This window comes from Leucopleurus acutus (genome assembly GCF_964270905.1).
Source record: "Leucopleurus acutus genome assembly, chromosome: 9".
NCBI lineage: Eukaryota > Metazoa > Chordata > Mammalia > Artiodactyla > Delphinidae > Leucopleurus > Leucopleurus acutus.
The window spans coordinates 79,721,112-79,747,859 of record NC_139144.1 but is presented as its reverse complement, the minus strand read 5'-3'; the positions used below and the strand labels follow the sequence as shown (position 1 = coordinate 79,747,859).

The window sequence follows — 26,748 nt, the reverse complement described above, 5'->3', positions numbered from 1 at the left end:
CTAGGATTCTTACCAGTACTTATGAGCCCACCCAGAAATGGATGAGGCAAGAGAGTCCTTCAAAAGGCCTTCTCAGTTAACGTGGCTGAATTACCTACTTTTGTCTATTTAGGGGTAAGTTGACCCTTTGATAAGCTACACATTTTCTTGTGAAATGACTATCAACACTGGGATTGTAACTGCTGCTATGACTATGATATCATTTTTACCATTAGGTGGTGCTAAGAGAAGTTTCAAGAAAATCGTCCCAAAAGTTATCGAAGCAGTGAATCACAGGATTTGAATGGGGTTTACCATATAATAGAGTCTATGCGTCTCTCCCAGACAGAAGCACACCCAACCCATCATCAAAGAGTAAAGCATCTTCCAAAACAACTCCATTCATTCAGTTAATTATACTTCTGCCAAGATACGTATCCTTTCTAATCATAACTTCAACTACAGATGAAGGATTCTAAGATTCTATTTAGGGAAATGAATGTATTTCACTTTGTAGCTTGCTGCAAATCCCATTTTGGGTTTTTATCAATATATATTTCAACAGGATCTATCAGACTGGAAGACACTAAACGCCTATTAGAATGTTATCAGTCCTAATAAATCATATTATTAATTATTATGGTTACAATGAGAACTTCAAGAGACTAGTCACAACAAGTATCATCTTCCCACGAATAAATGTGTTATGTAACATACACTTTATGAAGTTGTGTGCCTTAGGGCCAATGCATCACTTTAGTGGGTTTTCATTTCCTAATATCAATGATATCCTGCAAATCAAAAGTCAGTTCCCAGCCCTGGAGTTCCATGAAAATGAATGAACAAGCCATGAGCACTGCAAACCTACTAACATTGTTTTTCTTTCATAACACTTGTAATTTTGTTGTTGTTGTTCAGTATCTACCTCTACCACCAGAAGGAGACTGGGTAAGAGATTTTCTTGAAGTTCAACATACTATATCCTCCAACGCCAAAATCTCTGTCTCTCTCTGTCTGTCTCTCTCTGTCTCTGTATATATATACAGAAATAAATGAATCGAAATCATAGAATCATAGAATAGTTCTCTTTTGCTTATTGAGTTTACTCACAAAACAAGGCAAGTATGTAAGTTTCAGGATGAATTTTCACCACTTCAGCAGCTAAATTCTAGAACTTGATTTCATTTTGTCCCCTTCTTAATCTAGCTCTTATAATCCCCAAATAAAGCAGCCCCTGATGGCTTAAAAGAAAAAGGTTGGCCATTTCTGTAAGAGGTTTTTCATCTATTTTAAAGCAATTTATGTTTTTGGGAGGCATCTTATCAAGATTTCAGATTCTCTGCTAGTATTTCTGTTGCAAATACAGTGGCTCAGGAAGAAGTGATATGGGGAAAATATCACAATCACTGCTTGGGCAATGTTTTTGTTGAGGAAAAGGCAAACAAATATGGTAGAGTTTATTTCAGAGGGCAACATACTGAGTCACGGAACGTATCTACACACAGCGAGGAATAAACTATTGATTAATAGATGCAGGCTGGGCAAACAGGGTAAACAAATCCATGAAGTACAAGTATAGTTCACTGAGGTTTTATTACGTAATGCAAAGGGAACTCAGTTTCGTTGTTTAAAGTTGTTCATGTTTTAACAAGTTGTTTTTGTGCCATTTAGACGCAGTGCTACTCTACTATGTTTAAAGTAAATGGGGACTTACTGGAAAGATTTGGACAACAAAAGTAAGTACCTCTCTTATCACCTCTTCCTCTATGGTCTGCTGAAAATCAGATTTAATCATCAGAATCACACACATTGTTGCAAGTGTGCTACGCAATCTTGCCCCTCACGTGTCCCAGTGTTTGGCACAAGATAACAAACTCCCGAAGTGAAATAAGTAAATATACCTACATGATGGCAGGAGGTACACAAGTCATGCACCAGAAATGTAAAGATTCACCAAACCAGTTCAAGTTTAAAAGGTCAGGGCCATTTAACCAAAGAGCAGAGGGATTAATAAGCTCCCTCAGCCAGCCGGTCTTTAGCACAACTTCCGAGATGTCAAGGAGCTGCCATTATGCTCCTTTCCATTACTGGAACATGGACGTGTTGTCCCTTTCACACTGTCCCGATGCCCAAAGTGCAAAGTGTAACGTCGTGAGCAACACCAGAGCAAGAAGCACCTTTGGGCCACTGAGCTCGATCTAGCTTCTCCCAAAGAAAAAGTGAGTCTTCCAAAGCTCCCACTGACCCTCATACCCCAGAGCTACCAGCCTCCACTGACCCTCCCTCCTGTCTTGCCAGTGGCGGGCAGGAAGCACGTCACAGTATATATACCAGGCACGTCGACAAGTGTGCTTCTTAGTCTTAAGATATGCCAAATGGAAAGAAGAATTAAGTAGCTTACGACTAACAGGCTATAATAAGCAGCAAATATTTTTTCCCATTTTCAAGGAAATGAAGCAAGGCGATGCTATCGTTTTCTCAAAGTCTCCATTTGATCGTGTCTGTGATTAGTCCATTTAGAGATTTATGGCTCACAGGCAGTGATCAGTTTTCTGGATAGGCCAGACTCAGTAGATGATTGCTGCATTTGCATGATTCAATAGTTTCCATGAAATTCTGACTGGTCTGCAATGGTGTCTAAAATTGTTATCCATAAAATTATTATTTGGGGTTGAAGTATATCGAATGAAAAAAAGGGTATACTTGAGAGAGGAAAGTAGAGCAGAATGAGTTAATTGCTCATACTAGCGAGCTCTGGAGAGCAGAGAAAGGTCTCAGAACATGTGAGAACTGGGGTTCATGGTAGAAAGTAACGAAGAGAAGGAAACATGAATATTCCCTTACTTTAAAATGAATCATTTAGGCAGAATGATTCGTTCTGCCTAAAGAATGCCATGGGCTTTATCATAAACAATCAATAAATATTTATCAAAAACCTATAATAGGGCTTCCCTGGTGGCGCAGTGGTTGAGAGTCCGCCTGCCGATGCAGGGGACACGGGTTCGTGCCCCGGTCCGGGAAGATCCCACATGCCGCGGAACGGCTGGGCCCGTGAGCCATGGCCGCTGAGCCTGCGCGTCCGGAGCCTGTGCTCCGCGGCGGGAGAGGCCACAGCAGTGAGAGGCCCGCGTACCGCAAAAAAAACCAAACAAACAAAAAAACCCTATAATAATAGACATCCATTGTTTTTATGTGTCCAGTATCTTTCTTCCTTTGGGGATCTGTTCTCCTCTCACCATATGGATCTGGTGAACTGCCAATCACAGTTCCCTGCCTCTTTCTTGGCTGTTATGGGCTGAATCCTCAAAATTCATGTTGAAGGCCTAACCGCCAGTACCTCAGAATGTGACTGTATTTGGAGAAAACATCTTTAAAGAGATGGTTAAGTTAAATAAGGTCATTAGGGTGAAGGCAGGAAAAGGAGCAGGCAGTAAGTCTGGTGTTGAAGGGACAGTGAAGGGCGGGACTTGGCTTGAGCAGAGAGTTAGGTTGGGGGACAATAGGAGACCAGGGAGAAATGTAGGGACCTCAGCCTGTGGCAGGCCGTGAATGCCACCCGGAGGAGTTTGGAGGAGTGACGTGGTTAAGAAAGCAGACTCCAGACTCATACTGACTATGTGAAGATACCATTTGTTAGATGTGTGATACTGAAAATTTTACTTAATTTCTCTATACTTGAGATAAACAGGAATAATAATGATATCTCCCTCATGGAGACATTGTGAGGACTAAATGAATTAATATACATATGTATATATGTAAGTATATAGTTTTAAAACAAAATATATTATTAACATATATTTTACATAGATATTGTATGAATAGGTAAAATATATACTAATATAAAATATATGTTATATATATATATTGGGATTACTCCTCTTTATTTTTAACTCAACAATATAGTGTGAATATTTTTCTATGCCAATAAATGTAGCTCTCCATCACTTTTTTTAAAAGATTTTGTTGTTGTTGATGTGGACCATTTTTAAAGTCTTTATTTAATTTGTTACAATACTCCTTCTGTTTTATGTTTTGGTTTTTTTGGCCGCAAGGCATGTGGGATCTTAGCTCCCTGACCAGGGACTGAACCCACACCCCTTGCATTGGAAAGCAAAGTCTTAACCAGTGGACCGTCAGGGAAGTCCCTCCATCACTTTTACCCCCACTTCCCATCACTTTTAATGTCTTCATAGTTTTCCACAGATAAACATGCCACGATTTGCTCACACTTGAATTGCATGGTACTCTAGTATGTAAAAATTGTTCATGAACAGGAAAAGTATGGAAAATTATGTAGTTTCACTAAATTTACATTTTTTCTTGCTTTTTGCTTATCTGTATTTTCTATTCTTTTCATATTGAATGTGGCTCACTAGCATAATAAAAGGGAAAGGGAAAAGGAATTAAAAAATGCATGTTTGATCATTTTTAAAATCTGATTTCTATTTTCCTTCTCATGGGTGGCCAAAAAACTTAACAGGATACAGGAAAGAAAGAGAAGAACATTTCTATGACCTTTCATGCCTGAAAACAGAATCACGCTTGATAAACAGAATCCACCTCCAATGACCACTATCCATGCTCTCTAATGGCCAAATATGGCTGAGGGCCTTGGAGAAAGTAGCAGAATTAAGAGTACTGAAAGTGACATCTGAGATTCTAGGCTCAGAGGCATTGAAGGAGTGAAAAAGGCAGAAAGACAGTGATTATAAAGTGGTAAATTAGTTTAACGTCTCAAAGATGGATGTAGTTGTCTGTGATGCAAGTTACTAATCAGCAAGGCTACACAGGCGGGAGGCAGAAGGTGCAGAGAAAGGAAGGTCATGGATTTGATGAGATCAAAGAGCTGTGATGATGAAAGGGTCATTGGTGTGGACATCAAAAGTGGTAAGAATGATAGCAGATCTGAAGTCTCCAGAAGAAGTTAACCAAGGTGATGATTTTCTTATTGAATATTCTGAATGATCAGGATGTTGAGAGATGGGAGTAAGGAGGACTGGCAGAGAGACACCAACAAATCCCTCCCAACTCCAGAGATTAAGGTTTTAGTAGAACACCCAGCTTCATTGTTCTTAGGGATTAACAAAGTTACCACTTTGTGAGGAAAATGGAAGGTGGAGTTACCAAGGGTTTAGAGAAATGCAAACATGTGCGAAGAGGAAGGAGTGGAGAGAAGGAGGGGAATAAAGAGGTAGAAGGAGAAGGACCAGGCCACCAGATGGGATCTGAATCTTAGTGGTAACTGAATTCAACAGGGATGAGAAACATGAGGGAACTTTATGTTTCCAGCAATGCCACTCTGCTGAGGTATATCTGGGTGATGCCACGTCATACTGCCTTGTACTTTCCTATGTCTCCAACTCCTCTTCTCTTCTTGGAGCCCAAATGGCTTATGTTAATGAGTCTATACATTTGACGACAAGCCAAATACTGAAAATGTGCGGGTTATTTGGTCTCTCAAGCTTCTGTATTTGTTACGAATTCTTTACGTCACATGCCAGGCTCTTGTTAACATTTGGGTGTATGACTTCTGATCTAGTTAAAAATCTATCCCCAGCTCGAGTCAGAGCATCAGATGGCTAGTTACCTGGGCCTCACTGTTTAGTCCGTAGACAAACTGCCCAACAGACTTGTTTTATTTCTGAAAGAGATGGAGGAAAAGATCACTCTGGCTATAGTCTCGATAATGGACTGGATGAACTGAGTGGGAATTTGAATGCGCTTCCAGAAATTCTACCAATTAGAAATTCATTGGGTTTGCAAGCTTCTTTTATAAAAATGCAAATACATCTAAGAGGCTTATGACTGGGGTGAGGGTGTAATTTAGTCTGAATTAGTTCCATCAACTTACTTGCTGCTATTACCTAGCTGAAGTCAGTCATACTAAAAAGATGAGAGTTTTACTTGCGGAAAGAATGTTTTGCACAAAGGATATAATCACGTGTGGGACCGAGGTGGAAGAATTTGGAAAGATATAAGCATGAAGGAGCATTCAGAAGACACATAGAGGGGGTGTCAGCATTTGAGAGCACAGAGAATAAGCAAACTCTGGTCTTCTGTGAAAGTTTGCCTGACTGCCTCGTAGAGGTAAGTCCCTAGTTTCCTTTAACACTGGGAATCTCATTTCTCACATTCTTGTTTGAAGGAGTACATTCCTACAGCAGAGGAGAGGAAAAAATGAAATCAATAAAAATCCTCAAATGGTATTAAGCATTGACAATTTCCATGTTGCTTTGTTTAAATTCAAGCTAGGCTATTTGCTTCCCTGACAATACTTCACTGGTATCATATGATAAACAGAATTTTTTAGACCTAGAATTTGAAAAACAATCATCAGTTCCAGGTGAGATAAAAGCTATTATTGGTCAATATTTTAAAATAAGTTCCATTATGTTATTTAAAGATATATTTTATATTTGGTAGTAAATATCTATAATTTTTTAAAGTCTACACTTGTTTCGCTACAACAGAATGTGTAAATTCTATTTATCATTTTCCTTTTCTTTTTTTATGTTACTCACATTACTAAAAAGATGAGGCCAGAGATCCTAAAATGTTCAAAATGCTATCTTTGAGTACGAGTCTGGGTACATTTCAAATTTCATGTAAACGCCAGTGCTCAGAACTAAGATAAAACTACTGGGAAGAATGAGTAATAGCCAAAACTTTGCCACACTCCTAACCAGGGCTTCTCGGCTATCATAAAGGAGAATGAAAACAACAACCCAAGTAAAACAGTTTCTGTGATGTTCTGTTTTGTACTTATATTTCAAATATAGGGGAAAAAAACTTTTTATCAAAAAAAAACAAACAATAAAAAGCAACAAAAACCATTAGCAGAAAGTTTGGGCCAGTGAAAACATTTGATTTCAAACACCAAAGCATTAAATGGCAAGATAAAAATAAACCTTTGTGCTAGCCAGTAAAAATTCCATGGATTTGTGCCTTTCAATGTGAGTCCCAAGTCTAATGGCAGGTACACTCTGTGTGGTTGGGGAACGGAACAGACTGTCTTAGTCTGACACTCCGTCTTCAAACGCTCCCATATATATCTGGCCCAAACTCTGCTTGTCCTGCCACACTTGCAAGGTCCCACTCAGATTTATCAGGATGATCATCCCTCCTTTCATAGCATCCTTGTCTCTACCTACTGCTCAAGATAAAGCCTGGGACAGCGCGTCTGTATGGGAAAAAGGCACGGTGGAATCATGAAATCTCACCATTATCGATCACTGCCAAATGTCTTATTTTTATAGATAAAAAAACTGAAGCACAACCAGGCTTTAAATCTTGCTCTGAATTATACATTGTTTAAGCTTCAGAGCTAAAACCTGTCAGGTATTCTTCTCTGAAATGGTTAGGAGATACTTCTCCATGCATCTTTCACATTTTTGCATCGTTTGCAAACAGAGGCACTGACAATCTGTTCTGAACCATCTTTTCAAAGATATTTATGCAGCAGATAGCCTTGAAAGATAGGGATGGTGTCTCACTCCAGAGCAAAGAGAAGTTTCTGTCCAGTATAACAAAAATAATGTCTCTCTCTGAGGCAAAGGGCAGGCATACTCACTGACCATTAGGAACATTCAAACTCCCTAAGGTCAGAGTTCTGCTCTGGAAATGCAAACCACTTAGTATACAAGTGTCACCTCCTAGCCCTCTTCACTTGCCCTGCGGGAGCTGGGATTCAGTGAACCAGTGTCAATGCTGATAATCTGTCTGCTGCTATTGCTACAAACAATAAAGTCATTTGTCTCTGACCCAGGAGTCTCCCGTCTTCTGCCAGCTCCCATGAAACTGTGGCAGGCAGACTTGTGAGCTTGGAAGTAGGTGAAATCTCAGACTCCTCACAGTTTTTGACAGAAACATAAAACTGTAGTGATAATCAATCATATGAAGAGAGAAAATATTGAAAGGCCTGTTGATGGACTTTTCAAATCTAGGATCATCCAGTTACCATTTTGGAGGTACATAATACATATACATTGTAATATGCTTCATTCTTCAAATAAAATTATACACACACATAGACATACCTGTAGCTACACTTTACTTTTTAAATTAAATCTGTGAAATGGGTCTCACTCTACTCACTACATAGATTAAAAAACAAAAACAAAAACCAACAAACCCCAAATTTAACTCACACAGCTAATAGGCGGTGGAGCTAAAAATCTGTGGTTTCAAAATTTGTGTTTTGCCTGTCTTTAAATGAAACACAGCTCAAAACAGTATGGGCCACTTAGGCTTTAAATAAAATGGCTAAAGTATATAGTATTATGTTTAGTTTTACTATCTTTTTAATAACACCTTATTTTTTAAAATAACTTTAGGTACCGGCATGATGCTATCTAATCTGTATTCAATATTAAATATTCAGCATTCACAACAAATAACGTGTTTTTTAATCTTGTGAATACTGATTTTATAGTGTATACTGTATATTCATAGCCAGAGTCTCTAACATAAGCTATTGTTTATAAAGCTTATATCAGAAAACAATGTTGTAGACATATTGCTTCAAAGCTACACATCTAAGAAAATTATCTTCAGCTACAGAAAGATAACATTACAGGAGAAATAATTCGATTAAAAAGGCTGTATATTCCATGAAATTACCTTGTTAGTCACAGAGATAAACAGAAAATTACAAACTAGACAGAGTGGGGAAAGGACTACATGTGTCTGGAACTTACAGATGTTCTTGAGAAAAAAAAATGTTTAAAGCAAAAAAGACAGAAAAAAAACTTTTTAACTTTATGGAAGCAAAATATAAACTTAGGTAAGAGTTGTTTGGGGAATTTTTTTAAACTGGTAATCCATTTCTGGCTACAAACAGATTTTCATTATTATGATTCTATTCTGCTAACTCCAGTGCTAATCAATCATTTTGAAATGTAAACAGCAACAAAGAAAAACATACTTTAAAAGTATGTAAGTTCTGGTCAAAACATAAACAAATGTTTTTCAAATTGCCTTAATTAAAGGATTTCTAGATACTTATTAATAATGCATTAATGGGAATATTTTACTTGCTTCTCACGAAAACATTACTTATTTTTTTATAAAATAAAAAACTATCCAGCTAAAGTTTACAAAAACAAAACAAAGAGATTAGGGAGTCAGATACACCTGTCATATAAAATGATAACTGCAGAACCAGGTTTATACAGCTATTATTTATTTTAAACAAGTATCTTAAATTGAAAGATTAATTGCTGATTTATATTTATTTTATTTTAATCCTTGGTAAATGACAATAGAAGACTGTAGTCTTTATAATGGGATATGCCAATGTGGTTAATGTTTGATGTAGAAGCAGAAACCCCATGGAAAAGCTGATGGGTTAAGATACCAATTTTCTGATTCAACTCAGACACAAATTAATTTTTAAAAACATAATTTTAATTATGTGGATTTAAATTTTAATTATATAGTGCAATACTTTCTAGGGGCATAACTATTAAACATTAAGTGGGTTTTAAACTAGAAATGTGAGGAACTCTTTCACTGATGGGTTTTCAAGTAGGCTATAATTTCATCTATGAAGACTCATATGCCATCTGATGTGTTTTTTACACTCTGGGATTCTACGAGGAAGTGAGATGGTAATTTTTGTCCCAAATTTCTAAAGTTGTCAAGACAAATTGAGAGCACTTCAGAAAGAAGAAACAAAATTGTTAAGATCAGAATCACTTAACATAAAGAAATACATTTTTTTAAAACCTCAAGTTTTGTATAATTAAGAAGTACTATAATAATTGTTTTAAATATGAAGCAGCAATTATTTTGAAAATAAATACATAGGAAGAAAAGGAATATTCATCTAGAAAGTTAGAAGGTAAATCTAAAAGAAAGAATATCAATGTTTTGTGTTATTCCTTATTATCAAGGTCCTCCCACTGGCAAAACCTTGTGGATTCTGGAAGATTGGTGATAGTGGAATTGATAAACAAAGGAGCTTAGTATGCTGATCTGAGAGCTCCTTAGTCGGTGTCTGCTGAGGAAGCCTATATATCTCACAGGTTTATGCATAAGGAAGCAAATGAAAGATTACCTGGAAATCTTCTAATTAGTTGACATAATCCTTCCCTTCTGCAAAGCTGATGTTGTATTTCTGGTAATATGTTTACCTGAAAGGAATAAAAACGATTCTAGTGAGTTAGGCATTCTCTGCTAAAGCAAAGAAAATACAAACAGCCTACAGGGTACAGATGTGAAGCACTGTCTACACCATCCACCTCCTACTTTCAAATCTCTGTAAGTCAACATTAAAATCCAAAATAATACAGTGGTTTATTTGATAACATAAAATAAAAATGTGCCCTTAGAAATCTTCAAAATATTGGGGAATACTTGTTAAAACCTTGATATATTTCAAAGCCATGAAATTTGCTAGAAAAAAATTTATGTCATTATGGCAAGTAGAGTAACACTACTAACTTGAGAGTTGCACATTTTGCTTTGGCAAAAAATAGTACTAAACATTCCTCAAAGTCAGCTACACTCCCAAGTTCCAAAGGCCCTCAATGATTTGAATCACGGACATCTAGTGGTAATTCAATGCTAAACCTGTTAGCATTTATAGTTTTCACTTCATACTGAAGGGTATTTACTGCTTTCGAGTATAAAACCCAGTCACCACAAAACTATATTTTAACAAAAATTTGTTCTTAGAAAGCTTCATAAATATTGTCATAAACTCAAACATATCTTTTAATTTTTAAAGAAAAGATACAAGCAAGCTTAATTCCCTCCTCTTCTGAATTGACAGATTAGCTATTCTCAGCTAAATCCCCCAAATAATGCCAAACATGGTAACGCCTCGTTAAAACCAACAGAAAGAGTCAGTGTAAATCAGCTTGAAAATCAGATTCATTTTTGAGCAATTATTGATTACTTTCAAATTAATTCACTCTACCCTAAAAACATATTAGAGTTTCTTTACTGTGGCCGGCTGGCCTGACTGGATAAAAAGAACTCAGCTGCAGCTGGAGAAAAGAGAGGGAACCAGAGACATGGGCTGTAGTCCCACTTCTGGCATGTAACAAAATCAGAACCTTGAGCCCGTCACTTTACTTCTTTTCAATTTCTCCATTTGTAAAATAGAGCCTTGGGTCTCTAAATACCACTTCCACTCTAAGCTATCAATAATATCAATTCAATAATTCAGTCATAAGCTTTTTAAAAAGGATTCATTTAAAGTGCTTTGAAACAGTTCATCGTTTAAAAGTTTAAAAGTTTAAAAGTTAAAAGTTCTCTAACCCTTGCAATTTTGTTAACTCTAGCCGTTTATTCAGCAAACTGTAAACTTCAGCCCAGGTCATGCATAAATAAAGCCCAGGCTTCAGCAGAATCCGCTCTTGTGAATATGAGAATTGAGAAAAATGTATAGTACACTTTAGATTTTAGGGATGTCTACATTTCTCAAATTCAAAGTGATCAATTTTAGAGTCTAAATGTAGGAAAAGAAGAAGGGCTTTCATAAAGTCCTGAAGTTTTCAGTTCAGCCTAAGACAGGCTGGAGGGAGGGACAGAGCATGATTGCAAAGGTCTGGGGAACCCATCCTAGAGGCTTGGGGGTTTTGCTGTTATTGTTAACACACAAAGAACCTTTCTAAATTAGATTGTGAAAAGGTTTAAAAGTCAATAAACTTGAACCATTTTCCTCCACTTAAGGAAAAAAAATCACTCAGTTGCTATTGACTTAATAGAATCTTTAACGACAGAAGGGCCAAGAAAAAGCAGCAGCATTAGGTAAGTAGTAGTGAAGGCTGTGTATGGACACTGGTCCTATTGAAAACCTTCTCCCACTTCTTGAAGTGCTCAGAGTAAATGTGCCGGCCTTGCAGACGTTTAGAGCATCCCTTTTATGCCGTCCTGACCTCTACAAACTGAAAGGACTAGCAGAGCCCCGGTTAAATGGATAACAGTAACTGAACTAACGGGCCAGAAGAATGTGTGTAAATGCTGCAAAGACAGAGTACAGCTTGCACAGATTTCAGATACAAGGGTAGTTGTTGTGTCATATCAGAGAGATGACTTTTCACATGAGACCTTGGGTCACAACGATGAACTGACTCAGGGTCAACAAAGCATTTGCTTCAAAAAACCAGAGTCAAGCCAAAGGAAGCAACTGCTCTCACTTTCCCATCCCCTACCCAATAACCTCTTCCACTGCTCTTTCCTCCAAAGTACATCTTTGGAATTCACAGAGTAGAAGAAGATGACCCGACCATGGTGACACGTGACACTAGAAATATCGTCTCTGTTCTACTCTGGAACTGAGCACCAGGCTAAGCAGTTAAACTAAATAACTTGGCACAAAAAAATAAACACATACAAGGCTATGGGTCCTACAGCTGTGCTAAATCAACTTTATTACCCATATTAACTTTCTTAATTAACTTTTTAATTGTTAAACCTAATAATGTTCTTCAATATCCTAGTGCTTTTTATTATTTTTATGTACATCATAAAATATATAAGATTTGCATCATTATCAAGTGGAACATAAAGAAGTTTTCACTGGGATTAGCTGACTTCTATATGATGAGCTCCTCCAGCTTAATACTGCAATAATTATTTTTAATAGAATTTAAGTTCACAGCAAAATTGAACAGAAGGTACAGAGATTTCCCATATACCCACTCCCCCCGACCCACACACAGCCTCCCCCATTATCAACATCTCCCCCAGAGTGGTACATCTGTTACAACTGATGAAGCTACACTGACACATCATTACCACCCCAACAGTCATTTTTAATATATACCGATTTTGTACTGGGTTTGAATGCTTTATATGTGTGTGTGTGTGTGTGTGTGTGCGCGCACGCGCGCGTGCGTGCAAGTGTGCGTATGTATATTTTATATAGACAGCTGTTTTTCTTGGCACAGAAGCTTCTGTATCTTTGAAAGGATTAGAATGCATATAAAAAAATGATAATGACATTTGGGCCCTAGAATATTTCTGAGATCAAACTGGGAGAAAGGAAATGTGCATTTAAAAATATTTCAATCCTACTCTGTGGTAATCTAAATTGTTTTCATTACATACCGTCGGAAGCAAAAGTAAAAAAAAAAAATCATTCTTATTTTGAGACATATTTCATTAATAAGAGCAACAGTATGATGTTAATTATAAACATTCAGAAAGTGTTTATAACTCAAAAAAACTAAAACTACAGTAATACCATTAACTCATTAAGGAAAGCAGACATGTGAGATGAGCTATTTATATAAAGTGTAAGAAAGCACCCAGGGAAAAAAATTTTTTTTGGTCACTCATGAACATTGAGAGTGACACACATGTCACATTGTATCTTAGGGAACTGTCCTTTTTCTTCATTAGATCTGTACAGATGTTCATATCTTTTATCAAAAATCAGACCTTCTCTGAAAGCTGTTCAGTGTCATCCATAATGAAGAGAATTAATGGCAAGAAGGGAACCAGCTAATCAAAGAAAAAAGTCTTATTATCATCCATGTCTCTCCCAGGTAATTATCACTCCATCACGGTCACCTGAAAATGTCCTAGCACACTGTAAAATAAGAGCCATTTCAGTAGTTCTCAGTGCTCCAAGTACTAAAAACAGCATCCCAGATTCAGGGACTGCTAATCCTACACACATTCAGAACTAGAAACGAATTTCTCTGCTCCTGAAATACCAGGACCTGTTAGAGGTGAGACAGAGCTCCACTTACTAAACTTAGTGTCACCCCAAATAGTGGACCTTGCTTCACTTTCAGCATCACACAGACCAATACAGTTTTAAGTTCCTGTTACTTCCCTCCTGGCTAGAGAGACTCCTGGTCATTCATCATCTATAACAGACCTTAAGATCATTTTCATTAAGCACTTAAATTCCAAAGCTCTGAAGAGGTGAGTAATCCTCATCTGAGCAGGTGCCCTTTCTTTGTTCATTCTAAGGTCATTAACAATCCTAACACGTACCCAACAAATCTGAAGCAACTTCTGTTTTGAATATTTATGTTTACATAAATAAGTCACGGTTCACAAAACTTCAAATTATTCATGCTCCAAAGTGACAGTTATCTAAATGTATCATTTAGAATTTGTGTATTCTTTAAGAATATTCATTAGAATAGGTTTTAAGTGCAGCAGCTAAATATTTATTTAGAAAGGCTCTATAGTGATATGGTTAAGAACACAGAATTTAAAGTCAGACTTCCAGAGTTTGAATCCTAGATGCTTCATTTATTAGCTAGGAGGACTTCAGTAATTTTCTTAATCTCTCTGTGCTTCAGTCTCTTCATATGTAAAGAACGTATATAAACAAATATGTAAGCACTTAGAATTGTTCCCAGGAGGAGGCCTTGGCAAGAGATTGGAAGGTGGGAGTAGAGAGAGGCTGAATACTTATCTTCCTGGCTTCCTCTCTGCAGGGCTATGATTTGGCAATGGCTACGTTCCCCTATGTTTATAGCTCCTTTCCACAGATCCCTCTTTCTTGGCTCCGGCTCTTATTTGGTTTTGCTATACAATTCCTTCTATTGTACACACCCTTCTTCAGACCAAGGGTGGTAAAACCTTATGATGTTGCTGGTCCCTGGGTGCCTCTAATCTTTTTTGTTTCTCTTATCCTGCCAAAAGCTCTGTAAATAGCTCTTTCATTAGTTTCTCTTCAGTTAAATCCTTTGGAGTATGGCATTTGTTTCCTGCTGGGAGGTTGACTGATACACACAGCAAATATTGTCGACTTTATCCTGTAGCTGATGGGAAGCCATGCAAGATTTTAAGCACAGGAGTAACCAGGTTAATTCAGCATTTTCTATTTTTCACTCTGATAACTGAGAGCCCGATGGATTTCAGGAGCAAAACACTTGCTTCAGAAAAATCAGTGAGGAGGATTCAGCAATTGTCCTGGTTATACATGGTGACTGTCTGACCAGGATAAAGGTAGTAAGAATGGAGAGTAGGTAAGATATTTGAGAACTATTTAGAAGTTAAATTCCTTAGTATTCATGATTGACAGAATGCAGATGACAAGAGAGAGGAAGGGCTCAAAGGTGAAGGTCAGATTTCTATCTTAGGAAGTGACAGAGTGGTTAATCACGCTCATGACCAGCAGAGCAATTCTGCAGAGCTTCTAAATGCAAGCACAGAAGTGAGTTTACCAGGGAAAATAATGAATTCATTTTCTCTACATTGAGTCTGAGGTCCTATGTGACATCTAAGTGGAGATGCTCAGTGGGTAGTTACACATGCAAGCCTGAAGCATGGGAAACTGCTTTGAACTTTAGACGTAGATTTGGGAGTCATCAATTACAAATGGTAGGTGAAACGTTAGGGGTGGTGCTGGGGAACAGAGGCATTTAAAGAACGGACAGAGAAAAGGTGGCTCTGAAGGACACAGAAAGGACGGCCAAAGATGTACAAGAAGAAGCGAAAGAATGTGCTCAGTCTAAAGGTCAAGGAAGGAAAGAGTTAGAAGGAAGAAGGAGTGATCACAACTGTCAATTGCAGAAATATCAAATGATCACGGTAGCTACTATAGTACTCTTTTACCACTGAAAAATAGCTATTGGCTTTGACACTTTTCTCACAGATTTGTTAAAGTTACCAAAAATAGAGCATATGCAAATTTTCCAGCACAGTGACTAGCACATTGTAGGCATCTGATAATTTTTAGTTAATTTTTCTAGAAGCATTTATAAAAGTTTACACACGATAGTAGATATAGGATGTCAATTTTAAAAGTTAATAAAAACTATATAAATTTGTTATAATTCAGGATATCAATTTAAGTTTGAAAAGTCAAAATAGGGATCTAGTAAATAAAATTTTTACTACTTTGGATGAACAGGTGGCCAGGGTAAGCAACACTCCATGGGCTATGTATTTCAAGGTCAAGTTTTGGGTCCCACTAGCTAAAACTGGATCCTTATTGGCAGCAGCTGAAGTTGAAGGGGATCTTATCAAACCCAAATGGTGAAAATTTATGGTAAAGTGTATAAGGCATGGCCATTGAAACTTTCTCCAAAGATTCAACAGTTCCAGTTTTTCAATACTTTTTTTTTTTCAACATTATGGACCAGGAAGTACTGGTGTTAATGTTCATAGATCTGATAAAACCTGTGCACATTTTGAAAAAGAATGTTTACCTTTTGATGCAAACCTAACTGGCACATGTCTTCCTTGGATATGCAAGGTTTTCCACCAGCTTTCCCAGAAGACAGGCAAACGAGCAGATCCCAAGAGCCCAAATCACCTAATAGCAAAAGAGTATGGAAAAACAAACAATTTCTTAGCAGATTTCTAAAGGCACCATTTACTTCTTCAGATTAAAGAATGTAATTATTTAAATCCTAAAACACAAGTAACAATGATTCTGAATATACTTAAAAGCATATATTCAAAGTAACTAAAATTCACCTTTTCTAATTAAGCAGAAATAACACTTTAATATTGTATCCTAGGGAAAATTCAATTATCTTAAGTTATATCGTAAAATTCCTTTAAAAGACTAAAATTAGAATGTTTCAAATCACTAATTTTATAAATTTATAAAATCTTAATTGGAGATTGGGAGGAAAGAAAATTATAAAGTCTTTTAAGAGATGAGAGAGTTATAACGATATGAAGTCAAAACATCGAACATTTTGTGCTGGGCCTCCGTATTACCATTACTTTTCATAGATCTTGAAAACCAAAAACGCTCTTAAGGGGCTTCCCTGGTGGTGCAGTGGTTAAGAATCCGCCTGCCAATGCAGGGGACATGGGTTCGAGCCCTGGTCTGGGAAGACCCACATGCCGTGGAGCAACTAAGCCTGTGCGCCACGACTACTGAGCCTGCGGTCTAGAGCCCATGCTGCGCAACAAGAGAAGCCACTGCAATGAGAAGCCCGCCCACCACAACGAAGAGTAGCCTCCGCTCGCCGCAACTAGAGAAAAGCCCACACGCAGCAACAAAGACCCAACGCAGCCAAAAATAAATAACTTAAATAAATAAAATTTTAAAATGCTCTTATAAGTTTTCTTACAAAGAAAAAGTTATGTTAGGTAGAAAATAAAATTTAATGAAAAATTTAAGATGGGTTTAGTCTAAAAGGAATTTGTGTTCTAGTTACAGAGTTGACTCTAAAATACAGAGTACAACACAGACTAAAGAAATGATATTTCATCTATTTCACCAAGAACAAAGTTCTTTGTCAATAAATCATAGTTACTTGCCAAAATAATCTCAGCAGAGTACATTCTTGCATAAGTAATTGAATACTTAAAAATTAACATTTATGTGGCTATATATGGGTTTATTTTCCCTTACTTTTTTTTTTTTTTTTTGCGGTACGCGGGCCTCTCGCTGTTGTGGCCTCTCCTGTTGCGGACCACAGGCTCCGGACGCGCAGGCTCAGTGGCCATGGCTCACGGGCCCAGCCGCTCCGAGGCATGTGGGATCTTCTCGGACCAGGGCACGAACCCGTGTCCCCTGCATCGGCAGGCGGACTCTTAACCACTGCACCACCAGGGAAGCCCTCTTATTCTTTTTGATCTATTTACATAAATTTGTATCAGCTTACCTTGCACATAACTGATGCTTTAGAAATATTTGTTAAATGCATGAATGAATAACTAGCTAATGATAGGGTAGTAAACACATTACTTCAGAAACAATATAGAAATATCTATCTCAAGAAAAAAAAAAAAAACAGAAAAAGAACACTAAGTAATATATAAAAGAATTGGTACTACCTGGGAAACGTTCTCCATTTTGGATGGAAATCCAGTTTAGAAAATGAAGCAATTGCTGTACACATGGCATCTTTTGTTGATCAATACTAAGATAAATGTTCCTTCAAGTAACTATTTATGCCAGACCTCACAAGTCAGTTACTGCGTTATTAGTGGCTTCAAAAAGCTAGAAAATATCCAATGCCTCCAAATTCTATCTTTTAAAAATTTCCTAGAATTTCTCACTTGAGAGCATAATGCTTTCAAAGAAGAATTATACAGAAAAAAAAAGTTGATGAGGAAGAATATCTATGACAATTAGGAATGAAATTTCACTCTGCACTAATCAAGTCCTTTTCCATTTGACAAGTCCTGTGCTGTCTAAGCTATTGGTCCCTCTATAGTTGTCCTGTTGCTGGAAGGGAAACCTCTCTGCCAAACAAAAGGATCCAGACAACTGAACTCAAGTTAACTGAGCTCTTGTCCTAGAGCTTCTCTGTTTGCTTGATGTATCTCAGGATGCTGGAAGATAGCACAATAGTTCAAAAGAACAAGGAGAAATGATGTTGTTGATTGGGAGTTGGGAGAGAACTCATCCAGGTAATAGCCATCAGGCCTTAGGTGTCAAGGGTCTACCCTGTCCCATGCACTCTCACTTTGAAGGAAACTACAAGCAGATTCCAATGGCCAAAACCTAATACTCTATGATGATTCCAATACTTTATTTTAAATGTGCACCTGGCATTTTCAGCCAAAACCTTTGATATGGATTCAAAAGGGAAAACACAGAGACTATTTTCATTTGATATTACTTCTAGACCAGGAAACACTAAAGCCCTAGAGGAAACTTCCTGTTATAATATACACAACTAAATATTTTAAGAAGATAAGAATATGCAGAGAAAGAGGAATTTCATATTATGGACTGCATTGTTTGGGAGTTAAAAAACAGTATATTTTATATTCCTCTAAAGTCTGAAGCATGCCCCCCTTCACTACCCAAGGCATACACACAATTTCTAGAATTGATAGAAAGAAATACATATTTAAGCCATAAATGTTTGAAACTGGAGACACATTTAAATAATTCAAAGTATTCAGTTTATTAAGAACCTCCTCTGAGCTGAACACTGTACTAGAAATATGAAAGTAAATAGCAAAACAAAAGGGCAGACAGTTACTGCCCTTAGCAGCTATAAGGAATCTAAACATCAAAAAGAATTTAGGCTAACTTATAAAGCATCACACAATTTCTTGATATTCATAAGGTTACCCCTCATCTCTCAAAAATATTTAATTAATATTTTCAGTGAAAAGTTAATATTTCAAAAATACCATAGAGCACATCAATTTCCTCTTAAAATGAAGTAAAGTATAACCAAAAATTTTCAGCGATCTCTTCATATCCTTCTTGCCTAATTCTTGCTACCACGGTCTGAAAAAAATTCTGATTGTTTCCACTCAAAATTCCTACTGTTACCCTTGCTGAATTCTACATCAAACTTCCAAATCTCTATTTCCTAGTTCAATTTTCTAGTTAAAGTAGACCTTTTCAATTTCTCTTCATTTCTATCTAGAAATCTACTCCCTTGCCTGATTCCCACAGCCCTTTTTTTTAAAGAAAACAGCTTTATTTGTTTTATGAGTGGTGCTATGAATTCAAGCTTGGTTTAAAAACCTCCCAAAACCATACTGAAATCTAGAAACTGGGCAGAGAGCAAAGCATACTCACTAGTGAAGTAAATAACATTCAGAAGTCAACCTTGGAGCATCTGGGATACAAATTTGTTCCTCAACAAGATTACAAATTACTATTTACTGTGAAGCTTTGGGGCCACGCTCAACAACCTAAAAGCATGAGTGTTTAGTGGAAAATGCATACAGCAGAGACTGCAGGCACACAGGGGGTGTAATGCCCGCATATAGGGTGCATTTGGTCTGCACAGTGTTTGTTTTGTTTTTGTTTTTAATTTTAAGCGTTTGTCAAAATGCAAATGTTAGCACAATTCACATAAAAATCCAGATTTCAGCTTTCATTTGAAAACTTAGAAGTTTTGGGTTCATATCCTACAAGGCAGCCACTGACAGCTGAGGCCAGCTTCCCACATTTTCTGTCGTTTACCTTAGTGGCCCGACCTGGCCCAAACTCTGCCTGGGCTCAGCCTTTAGTAGCAGCAAACAGTCCTTAGAACTGGTATAAAACACTGGTTTGTCAGTTTTCCATGAATTGTTCATTCAGCAAGTTGATGTTCCATGTTTTAGCTCTCAATGAATTAGGCTTGTTCATTAGGTAAATTGGTTTTGTTGAGATGACTATAGGCAGTTGATATTTGCTCAGTTGGTCTTTAAAGGATGTCTGAACATACCCTTTGCTTTCCATCTTTGGCCGTGCTCTTTCGCACGGTTGAATAAGGTCACTTCAACTCCAAAGACATTTGGTTGGCCATGTTAAAGTTGGCAAGGACTGAAGTGTGGCCTCTTCGAGTCGTTCTTTCTCTAACGAGCCTGGAAAAAACCGATTGGCCTGTTGCCATCTTTTTCCCTTATGTCTTTTTGGTTGGATTGCTAAAGTGGACCAGGTCCCACTCCTAGGTGGACCTGCCTTCATTTCTTTCTTGTTCACACTCTCTCTTTGGACTCTTTCCACATTCAGTCTGTCTCAGGGCTGTTGCCACAGTTATACGTGGCCCAGGACAGGCTCTTTCTAGGCACCGAGGCAAACATTTTTGGTGTTGGTCTTACTTGATGTGTTTCTTCTGTCCCCTGAAGGTCGACATCAGTGTAAGAGCTGAGAAGTCAGATTTGGATTGAAACTAACACAACATTGTAAAGCAACTATACTCCAATAAAAAGTAACTTAAAAAAAAAAAGATTTCGATTCGGGAAAAAACAGGCAAAGCAGATCCTGGCCAATTTGGATGGTGGCTTCTTAGGTTTTCCTGGCACAGGGAAAGGAGACCTTTATGTGACTCAGCCTAACTCTTTAGAATACTGCATTAGGATTTGGGCGCCAAGGCCACACTAATAAATAAGGAATAGGAGCAGTAGTAGTGGTAATGAATCAACAGCAATTAGCTCTTGAGTACCTAGAGTATGCCAGGTACTGTTCCAAGTATTTGCATTAATTAATTTATTTTATACAGTACCCTGCTGGATATACTTTTTCTTTTTTTTTTTTTTAGTGCAGAAAGGTTAAATAACTTGCCCAAGGTCAGCCATCTAGTTCGTGATGGGAAGAGAATTTGAATACAGGAAGTCTAGCTCCAGAAGCCATGTTTGTGATCATTACATCATTATTGCTTCAAAAAACAGGGAGGCAACAGAGACACTTAGCTTTTGATGCCTTATATGTATTAACTTATGCAGAACTTCCAACAACACTGTGGAGTAGAAACTATTATGACACATACTTTACAGAAGAAGAAACTGAGACAAAGAGGAACTATCTCTATCTAGCTTTGGTATTTTCTCAACTACTGTCCAGTGTCTATTTTCCTTTGGGACCTTGGAGGAAAAAGACTATAACAGGTATAACTCAGGTATTCCTAGACCCTCACCCAGCAATAGCATCCTAAAACATTATTCGTGATACCACTGGTAATTGAAGTAAGAGAAATATTCATGTGTAAAAGGAGATAGCTCTCAACTGCACATGTACTCAGGAACTATAAATATTAACTGGGTTTCTACCTACTTTTGAAAAGAAACCTCTAAAAGTTTCTCAGCTTTTTTTTGATAGTTAAAATGATTTCTTTCCCTGTCACAAAGAAACCAGAGCAGGACAAGCTCCCAGAGCAGGCTAGCCAAGCCCTTAAATAGAGAGGTCATAGGACATAGTTCTTAGAAAACAGGATGTGGGTGTTCCATTCTCCATCTCAACGTGAAAAATCTATAGGATTCTCCCCATAAACTGTAGAACATTATTGCTCATTATCATGCCTCCATAGTGTTGGGTCTGGAAGCAATGAAAACTCCACAGACAATTTTAGGAGATGTCAGGGTCCAGCTTTATTAATTCAGACATAATATGGCACTGACTATAGTTTTTATCCTTCTCTAAGCATTCTCAGGAACCACCTAACATCTCAGTGTTAAAAGTAAGAGCTATTTTTAAAGCTTTTTGTTTTTGTTTTAATCAAGCATCTGCCCTAAGGAGTGAGGCTGCCTTTAGAATATTTCCAGTTTCTCATAGTCAGGCTGTCATGTAAAGCAAACAATCCTTCCTGGCTCTCAAATGACCTCCTCATTGATAAAGTCTACTGGATCAGTAATTCAACCCAGAGAACAACGGAGAGCTCTGAGATAGCATCATTCTTATACATGCTGCTTATTCTCAAGGAATGACAAGTCTATTCCTGCTTTACTTTTCTCCATAGCATCTATCATCATCTGACACATTATGTATTTCTTATCTATTTGTTTATTGTCTGTCTATCCCCATTTGAATGTGAGCTTCACGAGGGCAGAACAGGGCCTATTTTAATCACTGCTGTATTCTCAGTATCTACAACAGTGGCTGGAATTTAACAAGTATTTGCTACCTATTTGCTAAATGCATAGATGGATGAATAACTGAATGTGAGCAGTAGACCAATAACTAAGACTCGATAAAATGCTAGGATATTGAAATATTTTTGTAAAAATTAAAAATGGATGAATAATAAGAAAAAATATTAGAGTAGTTTTTTTAAAAAGGACATAAAGATACATTTTGGTTCTTAGTAAGAATGAAGGCGAGAAGTACATAAGAAAAACAAAGGTAACCAGTCATTGCATTTAAAGAATTGTAATATTAATTATGAAAACTAATAGCAGATTCCAAGTGCTTTACTTATTAGAAACTTTTCTGTGACCACATACATTTGATTGAAGCAGAAAAGATTTATAAAGTATGACTTGGAAAAGAAACTTGTCCAGGAACTTTTAAGATACATAGCTACTAAAGCCAAGTCTCATTTACCTATTCATAGTATTATACTGTTATATTCCTTAAGGATACAGTAGTAGGATTTCCTAAAATTTGTTTTATTTCAGTGTGAAATACTGAAAATGTTTAATTTTTAAATAATACATAATATTCCTTTATAATATAACAATTATTAAATAATACATAATATTCCTTTATAATATAGCAATTATTAAATAATACATAATATTCCTTTATAACAATTATTAAATAATATATAAAATTCCTTTATACAGGATATTTTACATGCTCACTGTTCCCTTTGTACAGCCTTTTATTCACAACTATAAGATTCTTATCACATAATAAAGTCTTCCTTTCTCTGTATCCTTCTTTTACCAGACTTAGTAGATAGTTTACATTATTGAATACATTATTAACTTATGAATAATAAATTGGGTTCTATGCTTGATTCTACCACAAGATTGTTTGAATATAAATTAGCCATTCCTGAACCAAGCTGCATTAACCTGTTCCCTTAACTGTATTCTTAATACGATGGATCTACCCATACTTAATTTTATTCATGGCTTTTCTTTAAGGACAACAAACATTCAAGTTCTTGTATATAACACTGATTATAGTAGACATTTAGTAGATGTTTATTGGATTATATATTTCAATTTTCAGAATTCATTTTAAAAGAAATCATATATATTGAAACTTGAGATTTTCAAAGCATTATATAACATGGTCACAAAATCTAATTAAATCTGGTTTCTTGCCCCAAGACTCTGGTCATGGATTTTTGCTTGTTATGCCTCTGGCTCCTTAACCTCTAAGAGCTGATGATGAAAACTTTGTGTTTCACCACAGAGAAATTCTAAACCATTCTCTCCCCTGATGTTTTAAATGCACACTAGGGATAAGGTTTTCCTGCCCTAATGTCTACCAGTTTTCTGCCCTAAGAGAGGTTTGGAGGTTGTTTCTGTGAAGAGTTTTGAACTCCTGAAATTTTTCTAACCTACTCACAAGTTCAAGAAAGCAACACTGGGCTTCCCTGGTAGCGCAGTGGTTGAGAGTCCACCTGCCGATGCAGAGGACGCGGGTTCGTGCCCCGGTCTGGGAGGATCCCACATGCCATGGAGCGGCTGGGCCTGTGAGCCATGGCCGCTGAGGCTGCGCGTCCGGAGCCCGCGCTGTGCAGCGGGAGAGGCCACAACAGTGAGAGGCCCATGTAAAAAAGAAAGCAACACTATGCTTAAACTTTTGCAAAAGTTAAAAGACTCCTGTTCTAAAGGAACTTTTCATTAAGAAGAGCATGAAAAGAAATAGATCAGTTTATTTCTATGAAATAAATTCAAGAAATGTTTACTTTAGAAGGCTTGCTAAAGTTTCCTTCTATAGGTTTTTTTTGTTTGTTTCTTTTCTGTTTGTTTTTTTTTTAATATTTATTTATTTATTTGGCTGTACCCGGTCTTAGTTGCAGCATGCGTGCTCTTAGTTGCGGCATCCAGGATCTTTAGTTGCAGCACGCGGGATCTAGTTCCCTGACCAAGGATCAAACCCAGGCCCCCTGCATTGGGAGCTCAGAGTCTTAACCACTGGACCATCAGGGAAGTCCCATAGGCTTTTTTTTTTTTTTTAATAATTTTTATTGGAGTATAGTGCTTTACAATGTTGTGTTCGTTTCTACTGTATGGCAAAATGAATCGGAGATATATATATCGCCCCTCTTTTTTGGATTTCCTTCTCATTTCGGCCCCCACAGTGAATTAAGTAGAGTTCCCTGTGCTATACAGTATGTTCTCATTAGTTGTCTATTTTATACATAGTATCAGTAGTGTATATGTATCAATCCCAATCTCCCAATTCCTCCCACCCCACCCCTTTTCCCCCTTGGTATCCATACATTTGTTCTCTTTAAAGTGACTTTTTTTAAAAAAGATTTTCATGCCACTTACATAATCTTCTATTGAAGTATAACTGATTAGATGTGTGTGCATGTGTGTTTAAACTTTTACTGCTTCAAGACTATTGTTTATCTGGGAGAAAACTCTCATTATTGCATTTTACCAAATTTCTACAAGTCTGGAATTCTCACCAGCTTAGGAGACCTTGAAAGAAATGAACTCTGCAGCAATTTAAAACTCAGACGGCAATTTAAAACTCAGACTGCACCTAACACTCAGATATTGGTTTCTAATTCCATTCTCCAATAAGAGGAACCAGGGGGTCCTTGGAGGTATGGCTGATTCAAGGGCTGGAAAAGTAAGTGTACAAGATGAGCCTAGAGCATCACAGTGCCAGAAAATGAGGAAGAGCTCAAAATCAAACAAGCAAACAAACAAATGAACAAAAGCAGTGATGGAGGTATGTTAAAGGGGCATGGGAGCCAACGGTCAAAACTGGAACAATTTGAGCAAAAAAAAGTAAAGTAATATTGGTATAAAATAAATATCCACTAGTCCATACTGATATAAACAAATTATTGAATAAAAAAATAAATGGAGAGGAAGAGACAAATCTCTGGTGTGGAAAAATATCAAATAATTTTCATAGCTACTACAGACTCAAGGAGGTAGATCACAACTGCCTAGCCCTTCGGCATGAGTTGCTCACAGTGACACCCTTCCAAAGAGTCCAGTATGGAAAGAGGAAATAAAAGTATAATTTGCAGTGGAAAAACCTGACAAACACTACCTGTCAGGTGATTAAGGTTAATATCAACAGTGATAAGTCATGTGGATAGTCTATACCCTTGATATGATATGATGAGAATTTAACCTCCGTGGTCTTATTCCCCCAAACCATAACTCTATACTAATCGGAAAATACCAGGCATGACCCAACTGAGGCACATCAAAACACCTGACCAGTTCTTCTCAAAACTGCCAAGGTCATCAAGAACAAATAAAGTCTGAGAAAAGGTCACAGCCAAGAGAAGCCTAAGGAAACATGACAACTAAATGTAATGTATCCTGGATGGGATCTTGGAACAGAAAAAGGACGTTAGGTAAAAGTTTAAAAATCTGAATGAAGTATGGACTTTAGTTTTTTTTAAAAAAATCAGAATAAACATATTCTCCAGAGAAAAAAAGATGATGACTGTTAAGTATATGGCTGTAACTAGACACATATTAATTACATATCTCACCAAGTATTTTATACTAAGAATGTTGTATTACAAAACCAATCTGCACTACAATGCAGAAAGTGAAAAATAATTACTTTCTATACAAGATGGATTCTCTGATAAAGACAATTCCGATGGTATTTAAAATACAGAAGACTGAAAAATAGATCAAGTTCAGGGTTTGAGACCCTCCTCAATACATGCAGCTCCCCAAGTTTCTAGCCTTTCATTTCACTTGTTACCATTTCTCTCTAAATTCAACTCCTTTGATGATTTTATTTACATTCATTGCTTTAGCTATTGCTTCCCTGCCACTGACTCTCAAATTTACATTTCTTAACCTTTCTTATGTTTCAGATCTCCAGTTACATCCTAAGACAGATGCCCTGCTGAACACATATGAATCAGAACCTGTATCTCCTACCAAAAACCTGTCCGTCCTTCCAGTTTTATTATCGTCAAAGGTGTAGTCACCTCCTCTCCCTCAAGCTGGAAAGCATAACATCATCTTCAACTAGTACTTGTCTCTCATTCCACTTCCCATTGATCTCCAATTCCCATCCAACCTAAATTAGAATTTCTTAAATATTTCCTGACCTTTCCAAATCCTATCACAGTCTCTAAATCTAAGATATCACTATCTTAGCAAAGTCTCCTAATTAGTCACCCTGCTTCTATTTCTTTTCCCTTCATTAATCCATTTTCCTCCATAAAGCCACAATCATCCTCTGAAAACACAGATCTTATCATTGCCACCACAATACAGATCAAATTCCTTAGCAAAGCAACAGAGATCCTTCACACCTGCCCCAACCTAGTTCTCTAGCTCTTTCCCTCAAAGCAGCACTCCCCAAACCCCACTTCTTCTCAGCCACATGGACCCTTGTTGGCCCCTGAGACTCCATATACTTTTATTCATTTTTCAATTAATTTTTATTGGAGTAGAGTTGATTTACAATGTTGTGTTAGTTTCTGCTGTACAGCAAAGTGAATCAATTTTACATATACATATATCCACTCTTTTTTAGAT

At 37.1% G+C, this 26,748-nt stretch overlaps 1 protein-coding gene across 2 annotated transcripts in view; it reads right to left on the bottom strand.

The window, feature by feature from the left end:
* The window catches only part of CPED1 (cadherin like and PC-esterase domain containing 1), a 299,694-nt gene that overhangs the window by 215,695 nt on the left and 57,251 nt on the right, over nt 1–26,748 (bottom strand). For both annotated transcript variants that reach the window (XM_082845993.1, XM_082845994.1), the window contains 2 exons: nt 16,110–16,216; nt 10,040–10,115 (listed from right to left, as the gene is read on the bottom strand). In XM_082845993.1, coding sequence (XP_082702119.1) covers nt 10,040–10,115; nt 16,110–16,216 — 183 coding nt within the window. The remainder of the gene's footprint in view (nt 1–10,039; nt 10,116–16,109; nt 16,217–26,748) is intronic.